The sequence below is a fragment of the Haliaeetus albicilla genome, chromosome 3 (assembly GCF_947461875.1).
Source record: "Haliaeetus albicilla chromosome 3, bHalAlb1.1, whole genome shotgun sequence".
NCBI classification, from domain to species: Eukaryota; Metazoa; Chordata; class Aves; order Accipitriformes; family Accipitridae; genus Haliaeetus; species Haliaeetus albicilla.
In genome coordinates this window covers 18,309,302-18,331,144 of record NC_091485.1, presented here as the reverse complement: position 1 = coordinate 18,331,144, position 21,843 = coordinate 18,309,302, and the positions used below count along the sequence as shown (strand labels likewise).

The 21,843-nt window shown below is 46.2% G+C and overlaps 1 protein-coding gene across 4 annotated transcripts in view; it reads left to right on the top strand.

Moving 5' to 3' along the window:
- Positions 1-21,843, top strand: part of LDLRAD4 (low density lipoprotein receptor class A domain containing 4) — a 294,876-nt gene that overhangs the window by 262,047 nt on the left and 10,986 nt on the right. For 2 of the 4 annotated variants that reach the window (XM_069778916.1, XM_069778917.1), the window contains 2 exons: positions 9,573-9,727; positions 21,009-21,062. In XM_069778916.1, coding sequence (XP_069635017.1) covers positions 9,573-9,727; positions 21,009-21,062 — 209 coding nt within the window. Of the gene's footprint in view, positions 1-5,986; positions 6,096-6,272; positions 6,504-9,572; positions 9,728-21,008; positions 21,063-21,843 lie in introns of those variants that run through there. The other 2 variants (XM_069778919.1, XM_069778918.1) reach the window with 2 other exon arrangements.

Here is a 21,843-nt window from a genome sequence, read left to right as displayed (position 1 = left end):
ACATCCAGACAGCATGTATGTAAATGCTGCAAGACAAATGATAAGAAAACTGTAGGATAAAAGAAAACGAAGAAAATGCCTTTGTTTTGCTTGTAGATCCATTTTTCAGTATCGATGTATTTCCCTTATTCACTTTTAAATGTTAATACTAGCTTATACTGGCATTGCAGTTCTTCAAAAGCATTATTCTTCTGTCATCACCTCAAATTTTGCATTATGTTGATTCCCTTTCTCCCCCATGTCTCTTTGGATACTTTTTCCAGGTTCCTCTCTTCATCCTTTACTTTCAGGTACTAGACAGCATCATCAATGAGGCAGAGCTTCGCATCTCTAAACCAGCTGATTATATTAATGTCAGAAAAAAAAATACAGCTCTTCACATTCTACTTGTATTTTTAGTATCTTATTGTAATCCTGGTTCTGCTTTCCCTTCTTATCTCTGTTCTCTGTCTTGCCCTTAGGTTTCTTTTTTAGACCAGGGTTTTCTTGTGATCTTGAAAGGTTTCTGCACTGTCCAGCTTTTTGAAGTCTTTCCATACACCTTAGTCAGAAAGTACTAAAATACTTTGATAGTCTGTTAATCTGCAGTCAAATGCCCATTGTTTTCTTTTCCTGGCTGCCAGGGAGTTTGTTGGCAATTGAGATTTACGGAGTGAATAATCCACCTGGCAAGAGACTCTCTGTAACTCCGAAGAGTGTTCTTTAGTGGAAGAATGAGCGTTTCTTTTTGTGTGTAAAATACCGCTAATAGCTTATTTAGCAACCTATATTTCTACAACAGGGCTTTCAGTTTTGTGTTGGAGGTGGATTCTTGCATATGCATAGATTCTAGCACCCATGCTAATTCTGTCTCTCATTTAACTTTCATCTCTTCCTGTGGTAGGATAATGCATGATGTGATCTCTCAGCTTTTTAATGTGATCCTCAGTGCATCTCTTCCAGCTCCTGTTTGAATGGGCTAAAAAAAAAAATTAATAATGAGGGATGATTCTTCCCTGTACTTGCTGGGAATTGCCTGGAAACCACAGGGAGCTTAGGCAGGGTAGTCATGCTGCAACCGCTGAGACTCCACAGAGTCCAATACCAGGTACTAATTGCAATTACTGCTGGGAGAGCTCTGAATAACAACGGAATTTAAAAAAAATACATTGAGATCCTTTCTTGCCTTTTCTTTTACTTAAATGCCTCATTTTTACAACTATTGATTAGATGTGAGCTCAAAATAAGCCAAAAGCCATGGAATATGATCAAAATGGATGGAACGGGTTGCAGTGTTTTCAATGCAGCTGATTTTGTTCATGAGTTTTTAGTAGAACTAAAAGGAGGATTGAATTAGTCAATGATTAAAGAAAGTGGAAGCCACTGTATAAGAGTGTTCAGCATAATGGGTACCTGCGTGACATTTTGGTTCTCAGCCACCCGGTTGCTTCCTCCCTTTAGGGATATTTTCATGGTCTGAGTAGCCTGGGCTGATTATCACCCTCAGATTCACAGCTGCCTTTCCCTGCCCAGAGTTTCTCATTCCTTATGCATCAGCACTAGGGAGTTCTGTACCTGTTTTTCAGCAGTGGCAGGGGAGCATCAAAGTTACCAGCAGCGTAATCTCCAGGGTAAACAGGGCCAGCGTATTACACTCACTGTACCATTTAACCCTGCTGGAAGAGACGACTGTAAATTGCCTGTGTCGAGCCAGCGTGTGAGGACTAATAGAACTGCAGTGGGGATAATTCATGAGTAGATTTTCTCACTCGCCAGTGTAAACAGAGCTAGGGCTAGTCAGGTCTGAAACCGTGATTACTTTTAAAACAGCGTGTTAGAATTCAGTGTCCCAGATTGAACCCTCTTCCCAGCACAGGAAAACAAATCACCATGCACATGGCCAGCACATGGACCACGCAGGCTGTGCAACTAACTATGCACGTGAAAGACTGCTTTGTTTTTCGAGGAAACAAGACTTGGAAGGAGCTCTTTAACTGAGGATTGCAAAGGGTGATTTAAAAAAAAAGGAGAGAAATCAATTTCACAATCCTTCCTGTTAATGCAGAGTAAAGAACAGCTTTAACAGGGAGTTAATTTAGAGGCCTTAGACACTGTCCTCTTCTGTGCTGAATCCCTCCACCAAACTTGCTTCTTTTGGGTTGTGTCACTGTCCACACTGCTCCTGTCTGCTTGTTCCTTGCACCTGATCACATTAAACACAACGACACAATATACATCTAGATATGCACCTGCTGGTAAATAAGTTACCTGAATTCACTGCCAATGCAAAAAGCACTTTTCCTTTCCCTGGGGTGGTACCATTCCTCACTATCTTTTTCTGACAAACTTAACCTATAAACTCCAGATGTAACTGAAAAGGTGAAAATTTACCCCAGGAGGTGGCAGTTTGAGAGGCGGGGCTGTGGGGCATTCGGTGGGTGCGTCTGCAGTTGCTTGAAGCCCATCCAGGTGCAGACCCTTAACCAAAAGGGGATGGTCCCAGTCTCCTGCTTAGTCCGTCACTGACCATTTCCTGCCTCCTGTTTTCTGTGTTGGCATCAGCGTTCACCCAGCAAGCAATTCGACTTTTTCCCCTGTAAGCAGAGACCCGCTCTGGCTCGTCTGTGCCTCAGCTGTGTTGTCGTCTGCCTGTGTGCCGGGGCTGGCACAAGATGGGCGGCAGGAAGGAGCCGGGGCCGTGCTCCCACGGCTGCTAGCTTGACTCGGGGCTGGGATTGCAGCAGGCAGCGATTATCCGGGGAGTCCCGAAGACCCACAGGGCTGCTGTGTGGGCCCCTCAGCCTGGCTGGCTGGGGGGGGGGTGCTGAAAGCATGGCTCCCCCACAACGGACACACGGTCACCCCAATGTGGCTTTGACTGTGAAGCATCATCCTGGTGCCGCCTGGAAGAAGCACGTAAGGACGCACGGCCCTGCGTGAAGTGTTAATGGTTGTAGATTTGTGCCCTTCTCAGCTGGTTTTCTGGGCTGAAGTTAGGCATGTGGCTCCAAGAAGGGAGGGGGAAGCACCTCCGCACCCACCCCCCAGTCCAGGTTCCCCAGGTGGGTGACCCTAAGGGGCTGACTGCAGGCAGGAAGAAACACCCCCTTATTTTCCAGTTTCAAGACTGTGGTTTTTCTCTTACTCTTCAGAGTAAGGGCTGGCCAAGAGCCTGCCCACAGTCAGTAATGTCTTTAGAGAAGCAGAGAAAAAAAGGGTAAGTAGCGGAAATATGAAACTCATATTGAAAAAGCAGCATTTGTCCAGTTTTGGTCCCCAAAGCATGACTGTGTTTTCTTACACTTAAAAGATTAACATCCTTACTATTAGTAAAACAAAAAATCAGGTTTTGTCCTTGCAGGTTCCAGAATGAGATTTTTGTTTTCCCAGTTAAGACTGAGGAGACAAATGAGCAAACACGTCCTTTATAAAACTTCACCTACATGTTACCAAGTTTAACTAGCCCTTGGCTGTATCATTAATATGCCAGACTTGTAATGGCTTGTGGAGGAGCATTACGACTTGGTGTGCCAAAGCCTGCTTAGGGAGCTTCAACTCTGTCACCAGAGCAGCCATCCTGCTCAGAGGTCATGGTGGAATGGGCTACTGTGAGGGGAATTTTAGAAGGAAGCTGGTCCCCCATCCTTGTTGACAGAGCAGCTTTTATGGGCTATCTGGCACTTGCTGTGCAGTTTTTCAGCCCCTAAAGGTCTTGATTCACATTAAAAACTTGATGTTAAATTCTTAATAAATAGGTAATGAGGCAAATGCTGTTCTGAGGGTGTTCTTGAGGATGCTTATCGGGTGCGTTGCTTATGGGTACAGCAGTCTGTAACCATTTTGCAGTCATTGTGCCTGCACTTGTACAATAATATTATACAAATTTTGGCGGGTAGGGAAGTAGTGGGCTAGAGAGCGAGCAAAGTGTGTAAAGTATCAGTCCATGCACCGAATCCCCAGTCTTGCCAAAGCAATTGTTTTATGCTGTAGGTTAATGGCCTTCAGGAAGTGAAAAGACTCTAAACATCCAGGCTTCAACTGTAAGAGACCAAAGTAAAGGAGCGGCATTAGTACTAATATATTAATTTTATTTTGTTTTCTGCTTATAGTCTTTAAACTACGCTTATTTGAAACTAACTTCTCATTTTAAACGTGAGGTTCGGGAATGATATATGTGGTTCAATCTTTGGCTCAGAAACTTTGTTCTACACTTCAGTCTTGACAACAGAGAATTTGCAACAGGAAGATAATCAGCCTCAGCAGCGACTCTGTATGTACAAAGTGGGTCATGCCCATACAATAGCCATGCTTAAAAGGCCGGTCTGTTGAATGAATTGTTTTCACAGTAGTCTAGGGGTGATAAGATGGTAGTTTTGAAGGTGCTCCACATCTGCTATCTGTACTGAATTATTTCCCTCTGCTGGTAACGGTGCTGTAGTCAGTTAATACTCTGCTTGCACAAAAGCATTCCATCAACATATAATTTAAACTCATTCTGCTCTTCTAGGAACTCTCAAAGGATATTTTTTTACAGTCCACAATCACTGTCCCCCAGCTTGACTGTACTGTTTGGATTCGGGCCTTAGACCTTGTAGTATCGAGCTAAATGTCAACGACGGTTTAACAAATCCGGACAGTAGGGATAGCCTGTAGCCAAACGAGAGGGCCCTGCTCTGTGCAGTGGAGATATATATATAGATAGATAGATATCAGGATGTGTCCCCCTAATACTTTGAACACCCTTACTCTTCCTAGTGCTAGCTTGATGGATGACCGCAAGCAGGCCCACTCCTCTCAGCCTCCTTCCCCTCTCCTGGCTTCTTTTGCTCCTTGACTTTGAGTCAAGGGATCCTTGGGGATTTTTTGAGACTGGCCCATGGGGTTGGCAGATCTGAAAGGCGTGGGGAGCATCGGGTCCCTCTCCATGGTCAGCCCCAGCGCGTGTCCCGGGGGCTCGGACCCTTGCGGCCGTGCTGTGCAGGGGAGCAGTGCTGGCGTGGGGCCGTACCGAGCCAGCCAGCCTGCTGGAAGCAGGACGCGGAGCCTCGCCAGCACTGCGGCCCAGCTCCTTTGCCTTCAGCAGCTCCCGAGACCTGGCCAAGTGCAGAGCAGAGGGTGAGCTCTCTTCTCCTGCCCGCACAGACGCCCACCGATCTTACCCGGTGCTTTGGAATGCTACCATAACCCGGAGGAGTAACCAGGAACGGGAGGAGAGCTGGGCCACGCTGGCGGAGCAGGTGTAGGAGGAAGGTCCCGGGACTTGAGGGACGTAGCGCTAATGAGGGACGTGGTGCTAACGGGGCCTCCTGGCGTGACAGGGGTTCCCGGGGGGCTCTGAGCAGCAGCGGCGGGGGCAGCCTTCAGGTCCCTGCTGCCGGCCTCCTCCTCCTCCGTCGCCGTGCTCTGGGCGGGAATGCGGGTTGGGATTGGGATGGGGAACCGGTCTGCCTGAGAAACAGCCAAGCCAGAAAGGCTGGCTCGGGGGCAGGGCTGGGGCGGCAGAGGGGCTCTAGGGACGGCAGAGGCTGCTGGAGCCCGGCGTTTTGCTGAAGAGACAGACGTGCGACTGCAGCCCAACTCTCAGTATCGCCAGTGTTTTCCTTTCCCCGCCTCATCTATTTTTCTTTTTAACTTGTGCCTGTGTGGACTGCTTGAGGTTACAGGCATTATTTCTGCTGGTGGTTACTGGTTTCCAGTATTGCACCAGGCTGCGTCTCCCTAGTATTTCACAGCTCCCCCCCCCCCGACTCCCCCTAAACCGCCGCATAATAAAACCGCAGCCGCGCAGCTCGCTAAGGTTTCCGCGGCCGCTTTTGCCGGTTGTGTACCGGCGGGGCGAGATGCAGACCGGGGGTGATATTTCCTTGCCGGTGCCTTTTTCAAGTGAAGGGGAACGGGTGGGACTGGGCGCCGGGACCGCTCATAACTCGGGACGGTGTTTCCCTTCCCACCCCCCCCTCCCCTTCCCCGCTCACTCGCTGGGGCGGGGGCACGTGCGAGGGGGCGGAGCCGGCGGCGGCGCAGGCGCAGCGGGCCGGGGCAGGCGGAAGAGCCGGGGCGCCCCGAGCGCCCGCCGGGCCGGGCCGGGCTTAAAGAGCGGCGGGGCGGCGGCGCGGGTAAGCTACGCACCTTCCCCCCCCATCATCATCATCACCATCACCACCACCACCACCACCACCATCATCATCGCCACCCCCCCGGTAGCTGCGGTCTGAGCGCTGGGGCTGGGCCCTGCCGGTGCGCTGGGGAGAGGGAGGGAGGGACGGACAGACGGCTGTCAGTCAGTCAGCCAGTCAGTCAGTCAGTCCGTCCGTCAGTCCCCGCGTAGGGCTGAGCGGGCAGCCCGAGGACGGTGTCCCCTCGCTGGATGGAGGCCGGGGCTGCCGGCGATGCGGTGCCCGCCGCGGGGGCTGGCGGAGCGGCTTGAGCCCCTCGTCCGCCGGAGGAGGCGAGCATGTCCAGTGAGCAGCTCAACAGGACAGCGGTGAAGGATGCGCGGTTAAAAGACCTGTTGTTGGAACGAGGTACCCCTTCGTTCGTCCGGGGTGCCCGCGCCGGTTGGGCCGCCGGAGCTGGGTCTCCGCCTTACCGGAGCAAAACCCGGCCCGGCCCGGGCGGGGAGCGCTGGCTTGCCGAGAGCCCTGGGGCGGAGGGGAGGTCTTCTGGCCGGGGGGGGTGGGCCTGGCTGCCGAGGGGGATTTGGGGGTGACGGTTGATAGGGTTATAAATTAGTTCTCTTTTTTTCATGCTCTTCTGTGGAGGTGTCCTGCATCTGTAGTGGCCTTTTTCGTGAAAAAAAAAAAATGTTCCCCTGGGAAAAAAATGTATTGTACTTGCTATTTCCTGGCTGTGAAGAAACGGGTCTATGTGAGCATGACAGAGTGACTTGGGGAGCTAAAAACCTATCATTTCTCTTCCCGAAGCTCCCCCGCCCCAGTCTCTTTCCCAGTTAATTTAGAGGAGAAGTGGGCAGGAGGAGATGCCCCTCTGGAAGGCAGTGCTGCAGCAGCGAGGGCCCTTCATGCCCCACGCCTGTGGGGCAGGAGGCAAGACGGGGGCCGGAGGGACCCCGTGCGTGTCGGCAGGTGCCAGAAACTGTGCAGATTGTCTTGTGCAGTGCCAGTGAATAGAGATTGCTCCTGCTCTTGTCTCTCTGCTTTTTCCTGTTAATAACCTAATGGGTAGCAGGAGGGCCAGTCAGGAGGAGAAGAGATTAAAAATTACCTTCCCCTTTCCTTTCCTTCCACTTTCCAGTGAGGAAACCCTCTTGAACGTCACTTGGGCGCTTTGTTGCGTTCTCGTGTTTGCAATGTAAAGCTGGAGCTGGAAAATCCCGTGTGCTCACACCTGTGTGCTGTGGTTTTCATTTTCTTTATGGTATGGCCATGTTTTATTCAAGCATTTCCAAACGATTCCCACTTAAGGGAAATGCTCACAGACCCAATCCTTTATTCCTAAAGGAGAGGAACTGTCCCCTGCCACTGAAATGGTGTGGCCTTGATAAATTTAGAAGACTCTGCCCTTGGCAGATAGAGAAGTAACATGTCATTCCAGTGATCTTTGCGTTCTAGCAAAGCCTAAATCAACATTGCTTGTTTTGCATGTTGCCCTTTAGCAACAGTCTCTCAATTTCCAGTCTGAAGTATTACATGGACCAAAAAAAAAAGTTTTGGGTAAAGAAACCCTTTAGTACTTGATAGCCGCAGAATGTGAATTGCAGCAGTTGTCAGCTGTGTCCAGTCTGTATTCTGTGCTTCTGAGCCAAGAAAAAAATGACTTTACTTAAACATGGCTTTGGTGGGTTTGTTTTTTAATTAATTCTGTGCTTCCTGCTTTTTGATCTTTTGGTGCTGACATCGTTAGCTTCCAGTGACTCGGGGGGGCGGGGGGGGGTTGGTCCAAAAAACCCCCAGACATTGCTGCACTGCATATGGGATTGATAGCAGAAGCAGAGCAAAGCACTGACTGATCATTTTTTTGAAAAGGTTGGTGGTCTTGGTGACAAGTGGATGGTACTTAACAGCAAAGAGAAATTAAATGATAGATGTATTGCTGCCCTTTACTCTTTTCTTAGCCTTAAATAGGTTTAGTTACTCCTACTGAGATGATCGCAGAACCTCACACTTGGACAGTGGTGTGCCTATGCCCACTGGTAACATGTGACAAACAGCTGGACCTCAGCACTAGCCTCCACAGGACACTGCAGCTCTTGTAGTCTGAGGTTTTGTTCGCAAGAGAGCTTAGAATAGTGAAACAGCCTTGGGTTTCCTTTAGTTCCACCACAGGTCGTTTTGGATTTTATGTGGGAACAGCGTTTTTCTAGCTCGGCTTCATAGTCATGTTGTGTTTGCATAAGCATGCTGCTGTTACACAGGAGGCTGAGGATGACTACAAATGAAAGGGGGAGAAGCTTGTTTTCTCTGATGTTTGCTTTGTCTTTTTATTTTTATATTTTGTTATCTGTCTTTCCTCGTTGGCTCTTCAAAACAGAAATTTAATATTGGTTCCCCAAAATTCATATTTTGGCGCCCCAAAGTAGTGCCATTTTTGGAAAGTGCTGAAACTGAGCAACTCGCACTGCTTCTTGGCTTTTTCTACCAGCCTAGCAACTAAAGACCTCCTCCCGTTAACTGCAGTTGTCTTTCAAGATGAGAGCATCCCCTGTGAGCAATGCAGTTTCCATAGAAATATTAGCAACTGTGTAACTCCAAAGGGCAATTTCTCCCCTTATGTTGCTCATCCTTGCTACTCCAGTATAGCCAAAAGGGTGCAAGAATGACTCATTTCTAAATATACTTAATATTTGTGGTATAGGCAGGACTTCAGATAAGATGATGTGCTCTGATGGAGTTCATTGTAATTGTATCTCTTGCAACAGCCAAGGCCCTGGTTTCATTTTTAACTGTAGTGGAACATATCTTGTTTTAGAGTACCAGATCTCTTTTTAGATTTTTACCTGAATGGGAATGTCCTAGTAAAGTTAATTTTACTTTAGTTGGAGAGAAGTAATGAATGAAAAAGACAATGTGTGTAGACTTAATACGAAAAAAGTTTGTGTTCCACTTGATGTAGGTAGCTTTTGTGCTATTTAGCTGATGAAAAAAAGTTAAGGATAGTTAACTAGATAGTGTCCAGATTCCTGTCTCCATGGCCTCTGCTTTGGAGCTTATGGAGCCCTCTGGACTCTGTTGGCATTGCAGATGGCTATTAAAATAGGGTGGGATGTGTGTGGGGTTTTTGTTGTTTTTTTTTTTTCCCCCAGTGAAATTGTTGTATTATCCAAAAGGCTTGTCTGTGGTGTTTATGCTGAAGAATTTATTACCTGTGAAGGCTGCAGAGAAGGGTCACCGAGAAATTTCTTAGCTTTGACCTGCAGCCACTTATACCAATTGATTGGCACTGCCAAAAACCGAATAATTTTCATACTTTTTAGAACACACATTTTCTTTGCAAAACTTTGCAAAACAGATAGCAGTGAACATCTTAATCCAGATCAGTCTAGATGAACTGCTGAGTTTTTTTCAGATTATTGCTTTGATGGATAACATTCTGTGTGTGATTGACATATTTTCCTCTTTTTTTCTTTGTTTTAGCTGAACTGGAGTTTGTTCAAATCATCATTATAATTGTGGTTATAACTGTTATGGTGGTAGTGATCATCTGCTTGTTAAACCATTACAAACTCTCGACACGCTCCTTTATCAACCGACAGAGCCAAAGCAGAAGACAGGAAGAAACTTTGCAGACGGTGAGTATGAGCTCTTTGCACCCAATTCCTTCTTGTGCTGTACGGGTCTGCAGCAAAGCCTCCTGAGGAGTACAGACAACTCTTGGAAAAACTTCTGATGTCACTTTTACTACTCCCTATAGTTAGGTCTTTTGCTGAGGTTGTATTTGTCAGTAGAAAAAAAATCAGAACATAAATTCAAGATACACTGTCTGATTATTTTTAGACCCTGCTATGTTTTATGTAGCATATTTTCATTTTGCATTTGGAGGTTCAGATGTGATGTCCTGTTTGCTACTGCTGTAATTTGAAGGGGAGTGGAGAGGGAATGAATGGAGATCACCTGGGGTTTGAAGATTTGAAATACACATTGTTGTGACTTTCCATATATTTACTAATATCCTGGAGTTGCATCACTGTTACTGTTTTGTGAAGCTGCAATAACTTTTTGCTGGATCCAAAACCCTGGTCCAGTAATGGCCCAGGAAAATGTAATGTTTGTTTCACTGAAACAGCAAGAAAATGTTAGGAAAATGATCCCTCCAAGGACCTGGAGTGGTTAAGATGTGTTGTTACGGAGCTAAAGGCTTGAGACCAAATCTCGGTCGAGACTTGTAAAGGCTGTCCCTGGTCAACCCAGCAGTAAATGAGCATTTAACTTGCCTTGTGAGCCACGAGTTTGCTGGGTGGGATGCACTGTTCCCTTCTGAGGGTTAACCACAGGGTGTCCCTGGCCTTGGGATATCCCCGCAAGCCTGCAGTGCCAGCAGTATCTTATGATGCTGCAGGGAGATCCTTCTCCTGCTGTGCTTTTGGATGTCCTCAGAGTGGTGCCCTGGGCCTCTTTGCTGACTGCCATGGCCAAGGGGCCATTTGTGAGGGTAGCCTTCTGAGGTACTGAATTCCTGGCAACAACATTGGGTTCACAGCTTCATTTAATTTTGCTGTCAAAAAAATTATCTGACTGTAACTGGAAGGCACGATCCTGTAATGGTTTACACCAGTCGTACGTCCACAGTCTCCCCTTTTCTTTCCATCCCGATCCTGTGTTTCCTCGTTCTTTTTGCTTCTTAGGGAGCTGCCAGGGTTGTAGCGAGAAGTATCAGGGAGCTGATCTGGCTGAATAGTAATTGTTTTTTTTTTTTTTTCCATGGTTAGATTTCAACCAGATCAGTGAGCGAAGTGCCCAGCCAGGGGAGGAGGCAGGGATGCCACAGTCCAGCCTGGCAATTGGCAGCTCCCTCCTGAAAGACAGCTGTAAAATGTGATGAACACGGGGTCCCTGAAGCTCTGGCTTAGCACATCACCTGCATCCTTCTGTTGTGCTGAATAGCTCTTACCTTGGAAGCTGCACGGGGAGGAAAGGAGCTGCCTCCTCAAGGGGAGGTTGTCTCATTCTCTAGCGCTTTGGTAGCACAGGAATATTTAGCTCTAATTTGGTTACGGATGAAACTGGAACTTGTCAAACCTTAACCTTGTGGACTTCAGGGCTAGAAAAATTGGAGAGATTAATTTGAGTGGTGCTTTGAAATGGATGCCGTAATTCAAGAACCACACTTCTGTCTGGAAAATGTTAGCTATAATTACCTAAAATGAAATAATTTGAGAGAGAGGAAATGCATTTTCATCTACACAGATCTTTTAAAACTGCAGTAAGCTGTCAAATGCGTGAAGTAACCCATTATTTCCTTTGTATGGTTCGTTAGTATTGTCTGTTACCAGAGTGAGTGGTGCCTTTTCTCTTGGAAGCAAGGGAGGAAACATAATCTTCTTGTAAAGAAGAACATGCAGTTTGGCAGTGGGGACTTGGGAGCCGCTTTAGTATCCAGAACTGCTCTTAAATCACTTTTAAAACACTGACTCAGTTTCAGTTTGATGGCACCCTTGTAAGTAATGATAATCATAGCCAAGTGAGCATTTCATGGGAATTGATGATTGGTTGGCAAGAACCAGTTACTAATTTGTCTGAAAACTCTCTGGTATAGGTTTGTCATCACTATTGCTCATCTGGATTTCTGATAAGCTGAAGCTGTTCTTAAAAGAACGTCATACTTGTGGAGAATGAGACTTTGGAGGTCTCTGAGGTCAGATGTCAAATAAGTTTGAATTTTCCTTTGTCTCAGGTGTTAGAAGGAAATTCTGATAGAAACTGGTTGTGCGCTGCTTGTAGCGCAAATCTTGAAAGTGGTGTGCAGTGCACAAGAGTCGGGAAACTAAAGCATTTGCTCTGATGTGGAAATGGAAATGACCCGTCTGTTCTCGTTGTCCACAGCGGAGCGAGTTGCACAAGCTAAATAGCGTGAGCAGTAAGATGCAGGTTAGATTATACACTTTTAAAATATATTTATTTTTTAACCAGGCAGGCCTTGTTCTGTGTGCAAATGCTGTGGATAAGTGGATTCTCTTCCAAGGGAATTTTTTTTTTAAATGGTATATAAACTCTGAAAACAGATTTAAATGTTTATTAACTACTAGTGTCTGAAGAAAATATCATTCTGACTCAGGCCTTCTGTTGGTGGAGAAATAGTGAATGGAAATAGAAGTAGTTCAGCAGTATTTCTTAAAAGAAAATGGTAAAGCAAATTAATTGACTGTTGGTTAGTTCCTGTAGCAAACTATGAAGTGAACCTCCACCTCACGTAACTGAGGTAGCAGATGTGTATCAAGAGGCAGAATCCTGCCTTTCCTATTCAGATGGGCTTTTTTTTTTTGTCCTTTTGTTACCTTCCATTTTCCTTTTCTTCGAGCCTGTCCTATTTCTAGATAATCATGCATTCCAACAGCTGAGCTGTGGCTGAATTGCACAGATTTCTGGCCCTGTAAAGACCAGCTATCGAACAGATGATCTCTCTTATTCTGGGTCTTCTAGAGATTGTAATAGAAATGAACTGATAATTTATCTACTGCCTTTATTGCCAACCTCACACCTATGAAACTCATGGGTCAGGCCTCCAAATAACAAAATAAAAGGTGTTTGTGGGTTTCTTCTTTGTCTGATTGAACTTCCTTCATGTTTAAAGGAAAAAAAAAAAAGGCCTGGAAGTTGAAATTCTTATTGTCTTCCAAATCCAGAAATTAGAATATTAAAAAGATGAAATATCACTGGAATCACAAGTGATAATAACACTCGAAGGGCAGAAAAGGGAGCAATCAAAAAAAGTTGCTCTTTGACAAGTACGTGCTGAAAAGTACTTGTTACATTCCTGTTCTGTAAATATGCTTTCCTGTGTGACCACCAGTTCATCTTTCTTCTTTTCTTTTTTCCTCCTTTTCATCCCCTCTCAAGTCTCATCTTCCAGTCTTTCACCTGGTCTTTGTCTTACTAACTTGGCTAGTGTGCTGAGGCCTTAAACAGATTACATCGGGGCAGGACAACCTTTGAGCACCCAGGAATACTGGATGCTTCTGCAGCAGTGCTGCTGAGGATGCTGTCCACCCTCCCAGGGTGAGCCCTGCCCTCTCTAGCGTGGCTATTAAAACACTCAAACCCTGTTTTAACATTAGCAGAAATATGAATTTTGGGGTCGTAACTGTGGGAGGTGGAACGATGCAGAGTGACAACTGTGACGGCATGAGCAGCAACCTGACATGACCGTGCACAGTACTGAATGGTACCCATATCACAATGGATAAAATATTGAACGTTTCCCCCGATCCATCAGCAGGGTTTGGCTTTGCAGCTGGGAGCGAGCCAAGGTTTGCAGAGCATCTGAGGGGGATGTGGAAACTGTCGGGTGTGGAGTATACCAGGAGCATGCCCGGGGCGATTCTCTAGGACGACACAACCTCTTCTGTGGGAATGACTGACGCTACTGGCAGTGCTGGGGGTTTTGGGGCAGAGCCACGTGGCAGCCTTGGAAAGGCACATCCATGCACAGGGTATGTGTGTCTGATATCCTGGGGGAGGTATGTGTTGCAGCATTGCTGCCTGTGCCTTGGAAGGACTCACATTGTATAGGGAGGGTAGCGTTGCTGGTAACCAAAACCACCCTGCTGGAATGTAGGTAGCTGTGGCTGAGCTGCTGCTGTGGCACTGCTGTTTGCTGGGACAAAACAAAGATAAATCTTGCTTTCTGATGATTAACTTTTAGTGTCATCACTAGTGATTTCCAGGGGGACATTGAGGGAAAAGAGATTAACTAAGTGACTTACAGGGAGGCACTTAATGAGCTTCTGATGTTCCTAAATTGATTCCTTCTCCCCATCCTGGTGGCTTCTGTCTTGGTGTCTTTTTCTCTTACAAAGTGGATCTTGGTGGAGTACTGAACACTTGGACTGCCCCAGGCCCACTCCTGGCAGCCAAGTCCTGGGATCCATCACACAAGATGCTCACCCTGACCAGCCCCCACCTCCCAGCACCAAGGGCAGCATTGCTGCTAGGGCTAGTCAGCTTGCATTAGGACCTGCATTGATAATGCCCGTCTCGAATGCCAAGCTGCAGAAGCACAGCTACAAAAATACTGTCCTCTTTCCTGGAACAGCTATTTCAGAATAAAGGGGGAATATCAGGAGGGTGACAGAAAATACTCAGTAATATTGACAACTCCAGGGATTTGTCGGTGATTTCAAATGTTAGCCTTGCCCCTTGACCTTTTAAATTATTCCCTACTGGTGTTAGCGTTATTCCTTCTGTTCCCTGCTGGCATCCCTGGGTCACTCGTTCTCATTTTCTTACCGACATGTGCAAAAGAAAGAAAATCCCAGTGGGAACAAGAAGCCAGTCTATAGCTGGGAGAGAGTGTGAGTGCTGTAGACCACCCTCCTTTGCCAAACCTTTTCCTTTGCACCAGGCATCAGCTGGCAGGAGCTGGACGTGCACTGTGTTCTCCTGCCATCTGCATGAGGGACATTGGCTTGCCTCTTCCTCGGGGAGTGCTGCCAGGAGGGACAGCGTGCGCTGGCTGCTGCTCTTTGAAGTCTACCACAATAAAGTCGGAACATCTTTAATAAGGGCAGGATTGTCTAGGAAATCTGCAGGTAGGACTAGAACCGAGGAGCACCAGCTTTGGGTGGCTTCTGACTCAGTGTGTCACCTTGGGCAACTTTCTTCATCTCCAAATAGAGGAGGAAGGATAATAGTACTTACTTCCTTCACTTGGATGAAATGAAGATTACTTAAATTGGTAAAGTGCTGCGAAGTTGGGGGGGAGTTTTAAAGCATTAAGTAACAGAAATAATTGATGTAAGTGTAGGGAGGCAGACTGCATGCGAGAGGTTTAGTGCTCTCCATAATTCTCTTTCTAGTACTTCTCCTTGGTACCATGCACTACTCTGCCAGGCACAGTAACATTTCCTGCCCTTGAGGAAACACAGCTTTTAAAGGAAAGAGCAGTCCTGCAGGAATAGTTGTCATTCTGTTGGGAACAATGCAATAGTTTGCTTTGCTTGTGTTCGGCCGGGAAAATGTTGCTGTTTTCAGAGCTTGCGATGGTCTGTATCGCCCTGGAAGAGGCAGGGAGGAACGAGCCCCTGCGCCTTCTCGCAGCATATTGAGCAAGCCAGTGCTTTAATGTGGTGTAATCTATCGCTGCCACCTAGGGCCAAAATCAGAAACTACACTATCTGAAACAGTTCACTTGCAAAAAAGCTGTGTATGGTTTTGTGTGTACATATACACACAAAAATAAGACAAAAATCTGAGTTTAATCGAGGGAAAAGAGGGACCTTCTTAATTGTAATGCGTTTCAGAAAGTGGAAAAACTGACTTTTATTTCTCAGGAAATGCAATTTCAGGCAGAGTTCCAATTCTCAGAGACTTAAAAATGGAGAAAAACTGAAAGTCTCCATAAGAGTTGGCAAAAAAGAAAAGTTTGGATTATATGGGGCTGTTGTGGTTTAACCCCAGCTGGCAAATAAGCACTGCACAGCTGCTTGCTCCCAGTGGGATGGGGGAGAGAATTGGAAGAGTAAAAGTGAGAAAACTTGTGGGTTGAGATAAAGACAGTTTAAAGACAGGTAAAGCAAAAGCCGTGTGCGCAAGCAAAGCAAAGCAAGGAATCTATTCTCCACTTCCCATGGGCAGGCAGATGTTCAGCCATCTCCAGGAAAGCAGGGCTCCATCACGCCTAACGGTGACTTGGGAAGACAAACGCCATCGCTCCAAATGTCCCCTCCTTCCTCCTTCTTCCCCCAGCTTTATACGCTGAGCATGACATCGTATGGTCTGGGATATCCCTTGGGTCAGTGGGGGTCAGCTGTCCCGGCTGTGTCCCCTCCCAACTCCTTGTGCCCCCCCAGCCTCCTCACTGGTGGGGTGGGGTGAGAAGCAGAAAAAGCCTCGGCTCTGTGCAAGCACTGCTCAGCAGTAACAAAACCAGCCCTGTGTTATCAACACTGTTTTCAGCACAAATCCAAAACATAGTCCCATACTAACTACTGTGAAGAAAATTAACTCTGTCCCAGCGAAAACCAGCACAGGGATGCTTTTGCTTCATGACAGTTTGAGGAATTTTTCTTACTGAGCATAAATTTTTACCTGCAATTTATTCTGAGTTAAAAATTCTTCTTCCAGTAAATTCTTTCCTGCTGTCTGTCAATGTGCTGATGTTCAGCTGAGGTAGCTGGATGACACTGCATGCTCCAGGAAGCACAGTGTTTAAAAATGGCCTCAAAAAGTCATTTTCCTAAACTGTTTAATTCTAGAGTCTGTAAACCTTTGTAAAATACAAATTAGGCAAATTATCTTAGGCTTATCCAGTCTCCTAAGCTCTAAATATTGAGTTAAATAATCATCACTGTAAGATAATTAAGTAGTCACCCAGCTGGATTTATTAAATGATGCTGTTATTCCAAAACCTAATCGCAAATTTCATTTCTGTCAATTATTGTGAAACTCAGGAATGGCAAAGGTCAGCAAAAGACATAGCAGGATCCCCAAGATTTTTCTTGCTTTGGTGTTATTTGTAGGAGCTAGGATTTACCGTGGAGGCTCATCCTTTTTCATTCCAAACCCTAACAGAGTTAAAAATGAATACACTGTAGGGAATGAATGCATAAGCTTTCTCTCCCTGTTACTTTTAATTATTGAAGCTCACGCCTGAAGACCTTTAGTCTCTTTAAGAAGGAACAAGTTGAGGTGGCTAGCTATTGAGAACCTATAAGAAGCAGGTAAATGGTACACTGCCCACAGAAAAAAAATGGGTAGATTGCATTTGCTCAGGTTTAGCCTTGATTGCACATACCAGAGAACTACTTGTACAAATCCACGGGCATTCAGTGTGAGGGGGCATCGAGCGGGACTGCCAGCGCCGGATTCGCTAGCTGGGAAGTGCCTGTCGGCACAGTGCCAGGCAGCGCGGTGCTGGGGCTGCGAGCTCACGCCAGGCCTGGCGGCTGGTTAGCCGTCGTGCCGAGCCGTATTGCCTGTGCCTGATTTTGTCTTGCTCACAGGATGAGAAGTCACTGAGTGAAAAGAAGTCAAAAGTAGTTTGTCATTAGGCCGTTCTACCTTGGTATTTTGAATGATAAAGAGAGAAACAATATGAGGGAATATACATACAAATGCTGTCGCTTCTTACCTGATTGTTACTGATCTGAGCACAGGGAAACATTTTAGCTGTCAGATGAAGGTCTGTAGTAGAGGGACAAGGAGAGAGCAAGAAATAACTTTCCCTCAGTGTAAGTCACCCCAGATTGTTCACGGCAGTCCCGGCGCGTTATTTCTTACATCTACAGCTTGGGGCGTAAAAAAAAGTCATGGGGATATTTTCCTTCTGCAACACTGAGGTTTTTCCTTTTTTTCTTCTCTCAACCCTTTGCCATCACCCCAACAACAGTGGGGTAGGTGGGCACCAACACGTGGTTAGCTTGTATCTACCCAGTGCAGGGGAGGGGAGGATTTTCCTGATATGAAGACTTGAGAAAGGTAGATAGTAAGTCTCCTGTGGTGGATGCAGTGATTTCAGGAAGGCGGAATGACTGAAAAGGCCAAAATTGGGAAGATGGGGCAGGCACCTGCAGTTCTTTTGTTCCAGACAGATGCCACCTTCTGTAGAGGAGATGGGGTTTATCTGTAGAAGGCAAAGTGCAGAAAACCCTTATGGCATTTCAGGGCAAGATTCAGCAAAGCACTTCGGTGTGTTAATTTTTTATTAATCTCCTAACTTTTCTCTTAGCCTTGGAGTGTTAGCAGAAGGGCACGTCTAAGTAACTGGTTGCAGACAGACCTGAGCAGAGTCTGCCTTTGCTCCAAGCTGGCAGTTCCCAGGTCAGCCCTGAAGTGGGAGCTGCACAGCTCAGTGGTGAGCTAGAGTCTGGCTCAGAGGCACCCAATGAAATACATGCTATGTAAAAGGGTAAGAGGTGTATAGTGTGTGATATTAAGCGTAAATTATTTTCCTGTTCTGTTGTATTCCTCAAATATGTATAAATATAAACCCCATAGAGCCATTCATAATTAAGCACTGGCATGCTGTCCATTGTCTCTTCCTCTCTTTCTTTTCCTCCTCTCTGTATTCTTCTTCCCATATTGTCATACTGCTCTCCGCTTAAAGTTTAGGAAGCCCCTCTACATGTTTGTTTTTGTCATTGCAGGTCACTGTACAATAAGTTCATGTCCTAGAAGGATTCAGGGATTCTGCAATAGCTGAGTGCAGGAAAGCCAGTTGCATGCTAGCTCCTTCCCTTTCTCCTTGCCTCTCTCGCTGTCCATTTTAAGACTTATCCGTACAATAAGTAAGAGTGCAGTGCCTTTTCCTACATTGGGCCAGTTAGTCTGGGCTTTTTCTAGTGGTGGTGAGACAATCCTGTACTGTACTGTGGCACTGGACCAACCACGTATGTGTGGTGAGGTTGGTCTGCATGTGGTGTGTGAGCCTGGTATTTTCCAAGCGTGGGCGTGCTGCGCACATGCTACCCAGCCATCTGCTTGGGGAGTTCCTCTGGCTCCTGGGATAGAGCTCTTACTGGGGGTTGGCTGCTGCCAAAGGATTTATTCAGCCTGCTGCTCTCTCCAGAAGAAACCGTAGGGAAGGGAGTAGCTACAGGTGGGCTGTAGGACACACTGTCACAGAGGCCATGTTGTTGCACATCCTTGCATCGTAAGGATCTCGCAGCTTTGGAGTTCAGCTACATCCCAAGCTGTCATATGTCCCAAGCTGTCTACCTCCTTGAGTAGTTAGCCCGGAGTGAGGAGAGCCTTGAGCTCCCTTGGTCTCATTGTCTTGGTCCGACTATCCCAGCACCCTGGTGGCATTCTGTGGGGTCGCTGTAGCAGCTGCAGTGCCTCCAGGGAGGATCTTCTACTGTACTGGGATTCAGGCATCAGCAGTAGAAGTAACGGGCAGCTCCACTCTTCTAGCAAGTTGTTTGTTAGGCATCGCTGGTACCAGGTCTGTGTGCCGAGGCTCAGCATGCAGGTCCTGCTCCATCTCGGCACAAGGAGTTTTTCTCCACATGCTGCATTATCTCCCTCGGCTCTTCTTACTCTGCTGCCCTAGGGGAGATGAACCCTAGGATGGGAATTGTCGTTTCCACTTCCACATCAAAAACTCTCTTTCATAAGGGAGTTTTAAGTAACATGAGTGGTGGTGGTAGATTGAATTCCTTTCTGGGTTAGGTTATTGGTTTTGCCTTTTTTCCTCTCTTCTGAGCCTGAACTCATTAAAGGTGAGACTGAGACAGTTGCACTAAATATAAAGCTACCCACTATCGTATTATTGAAACCATCACTTGGGAATCTGCTGTTGGGCTGTGTATGGCCTGTAGTTCATGAGCAGTTAATTGAGCCCTTTAGTTCTGACTAATATGTTTTACTTAACAATTGCAACAGGCTTGGAGCCTGCTGGGTCAGCTGCTGATAATCTGATTATATTTAATTGTGCAAATATACCCTCAGATATTTCAAAACGAGGGCATCTGGGTGATGGAGGGGTGGAAACGAAGGTGGGTACAAGTATGCATATACATGTAAGTATACAGGTACAATTTATTCTATTGACAAAACGTCATATAGGCACTGAAATACATGAATCTAGGTAATATTTGTCTTTGATATCAGGCCTTTGCAAATGGGGATACTTGCAAAGGGAAGTTGTGAATAATGGCAATTGTCAGCCTCCCTCTATCTCAGCTCTATAAAGCTACAGAAGAGAAGTGATTGACCAGCTTTGTTACTCAAAGCATTTCCCTTAACAGCTGAATCCTGTGGGAGATTCCTCTTAGAGCAGCTTTCCTCTGCGGTGGACTCTCCTGACAAGATCACAGACGGCTTTTGGTCTCTGAGTGTCATGATGAACATCTAGTTAGGTCTATTTTTACATCTGAAATATGTTGAAAGATGCTATGGTGAGAAGAAGCAGTACAGTAAGATTTGAAAGTAGTCTATACAGGGTAATGCTTTTGGGGACAGGATGCGTTTTTCTTCCTGTTCCTGAGATTTCTTATGTCTATAAAATCATGAAGCTTGAATTAGCACCAAGAAAATAGTCATGACCATACAATGTTTTGATTTTCTTTTTTTGCACCAAGACTGAAATTCTGTGCTTTATAGCTGCCCTGATGTGTCCTTGTCAGCTTCAAAATTTTCCAGTAAAATAAATCCATTGTGGTAGTTACTGCTACTCTAAATGATTAATTGAGAAGAAAAATAATGATACATCTTGAGCTGTTTTCCCTTATTGATGTGTTGTTCTTCACCCTTTTATTCTGCCCTGAGTGCTGGTACAGTATCAGAACAGCCCTTCAAGGCATGAGAGAGAAAATATTTTGGCCTGAGAAGGTGGCTGGGGAAGTGGTTGAAGGGGGGAACTGGTGGCTGAAACCTCAGCTGCTTAATTACTGTTTATGGTGGGAATTGGGCAACTGACAGTTTTGACCAGAATATTACCTGGGTTTAGAGTGACTGCTACTTCACTGAGATTACAGATGCCAGGTTTCGTGGCAAACTGTTTTGGCTCTGGTGTGTAATTGGGATCCTGGCTGGCAGGTCAGCTTCATCGGACCTGCTGACGTTACCTCGTTCAGCATGCAAGTGCTGGTGTCTCCTATCATCTCTGCATGTTGCCACGTGCTTGCAGCTGCGACCGGCTCGCTGGGTCCTCAGGCCCTGTGAGGCTGGGTGCTATGGATGGCGTCTCCAAATGGACTTGCAAAACAGACCAAGCTTGACTTGCTTGTGTGCAGAGCTGCTGTTTGCTCTGGTTTTGGAAAGAAAGAGGTGGAATGTTACTTGTTTATCACCTCTCCTTAGGTGGAGACAGCCAGTCCTTAGAAGCTGACTGCTTGTAAGAGTTGTGGTATTGAGGCACGAGGGCAATGTGATCTATTAATTTTTCCTCTTTTGTTGTTTTCTTCTACATTCCAGGAAGGGTGCTTGTGGCCTTCAGAAAGCTCGGTTTCGCGCCAGGGTGCTTCAGAGGTACAGATTTTTTATTATCTTCACCAATGTGCTTTCCTCTTCCCTGTAATGTGTATTTGGCTCTTTTCAAAAACATGCATCTATTTAGTAAATAAAGCTTTTCCGGTGTAGACCAAGAGCCAGTTTCATGTGGACATCTGAGCCTGCCTTAACTCTCATTCCATAAATGCCTAAGGCTTTTTCATTAAAAGAAGGAAATTCTGCCTACCTGACACCTCATCTCCATCAGCAGCTCCCTGTATGGTAGTAGGCATTCACAGGTAAGTGGTGGAGGTGTGTCTCACTCATGCAGTGGCTCAGTAATTTGAGTATTCAGTGTAAGCTGGGAGACCAGTTGTTCTTGTCCAAGTTTTTCTTGGATTTACAAAACATATCCTATCACGAGTGTCTCTCATCTTCCAGCTAGCACAGATCCCCGGTCTATGTGATAATTTGTGAGTGTATTGCTCTGAGTGGTTCAGCTTTTCTGTGACAAACAGCAAACCTTCCTGGTGGTTGGTCCTGCATCTATGAGGATTAGGGGCTAAAGACCCTGCATGGACCCAAAAATGAGAAGAGCAGTTTGTTAAATCTAGATCTGAGGAGCTGAAGTGTCTGTCTAGATCTGGGATAGACCAAGTGAGGAGAAATAGCTCCTCACAGAGTATCTTGAAGTCTTCCTTTTGTAAAGCCTGACCTTCTCCAGGGCTTAATACACCAGGGACATTTTTTCCACTCACAGTGTAGAAGCCTTGCAGGTCCTCCCCAGAGGCTGAGTTCTGGTGGAGAACTGAGGGGGAGG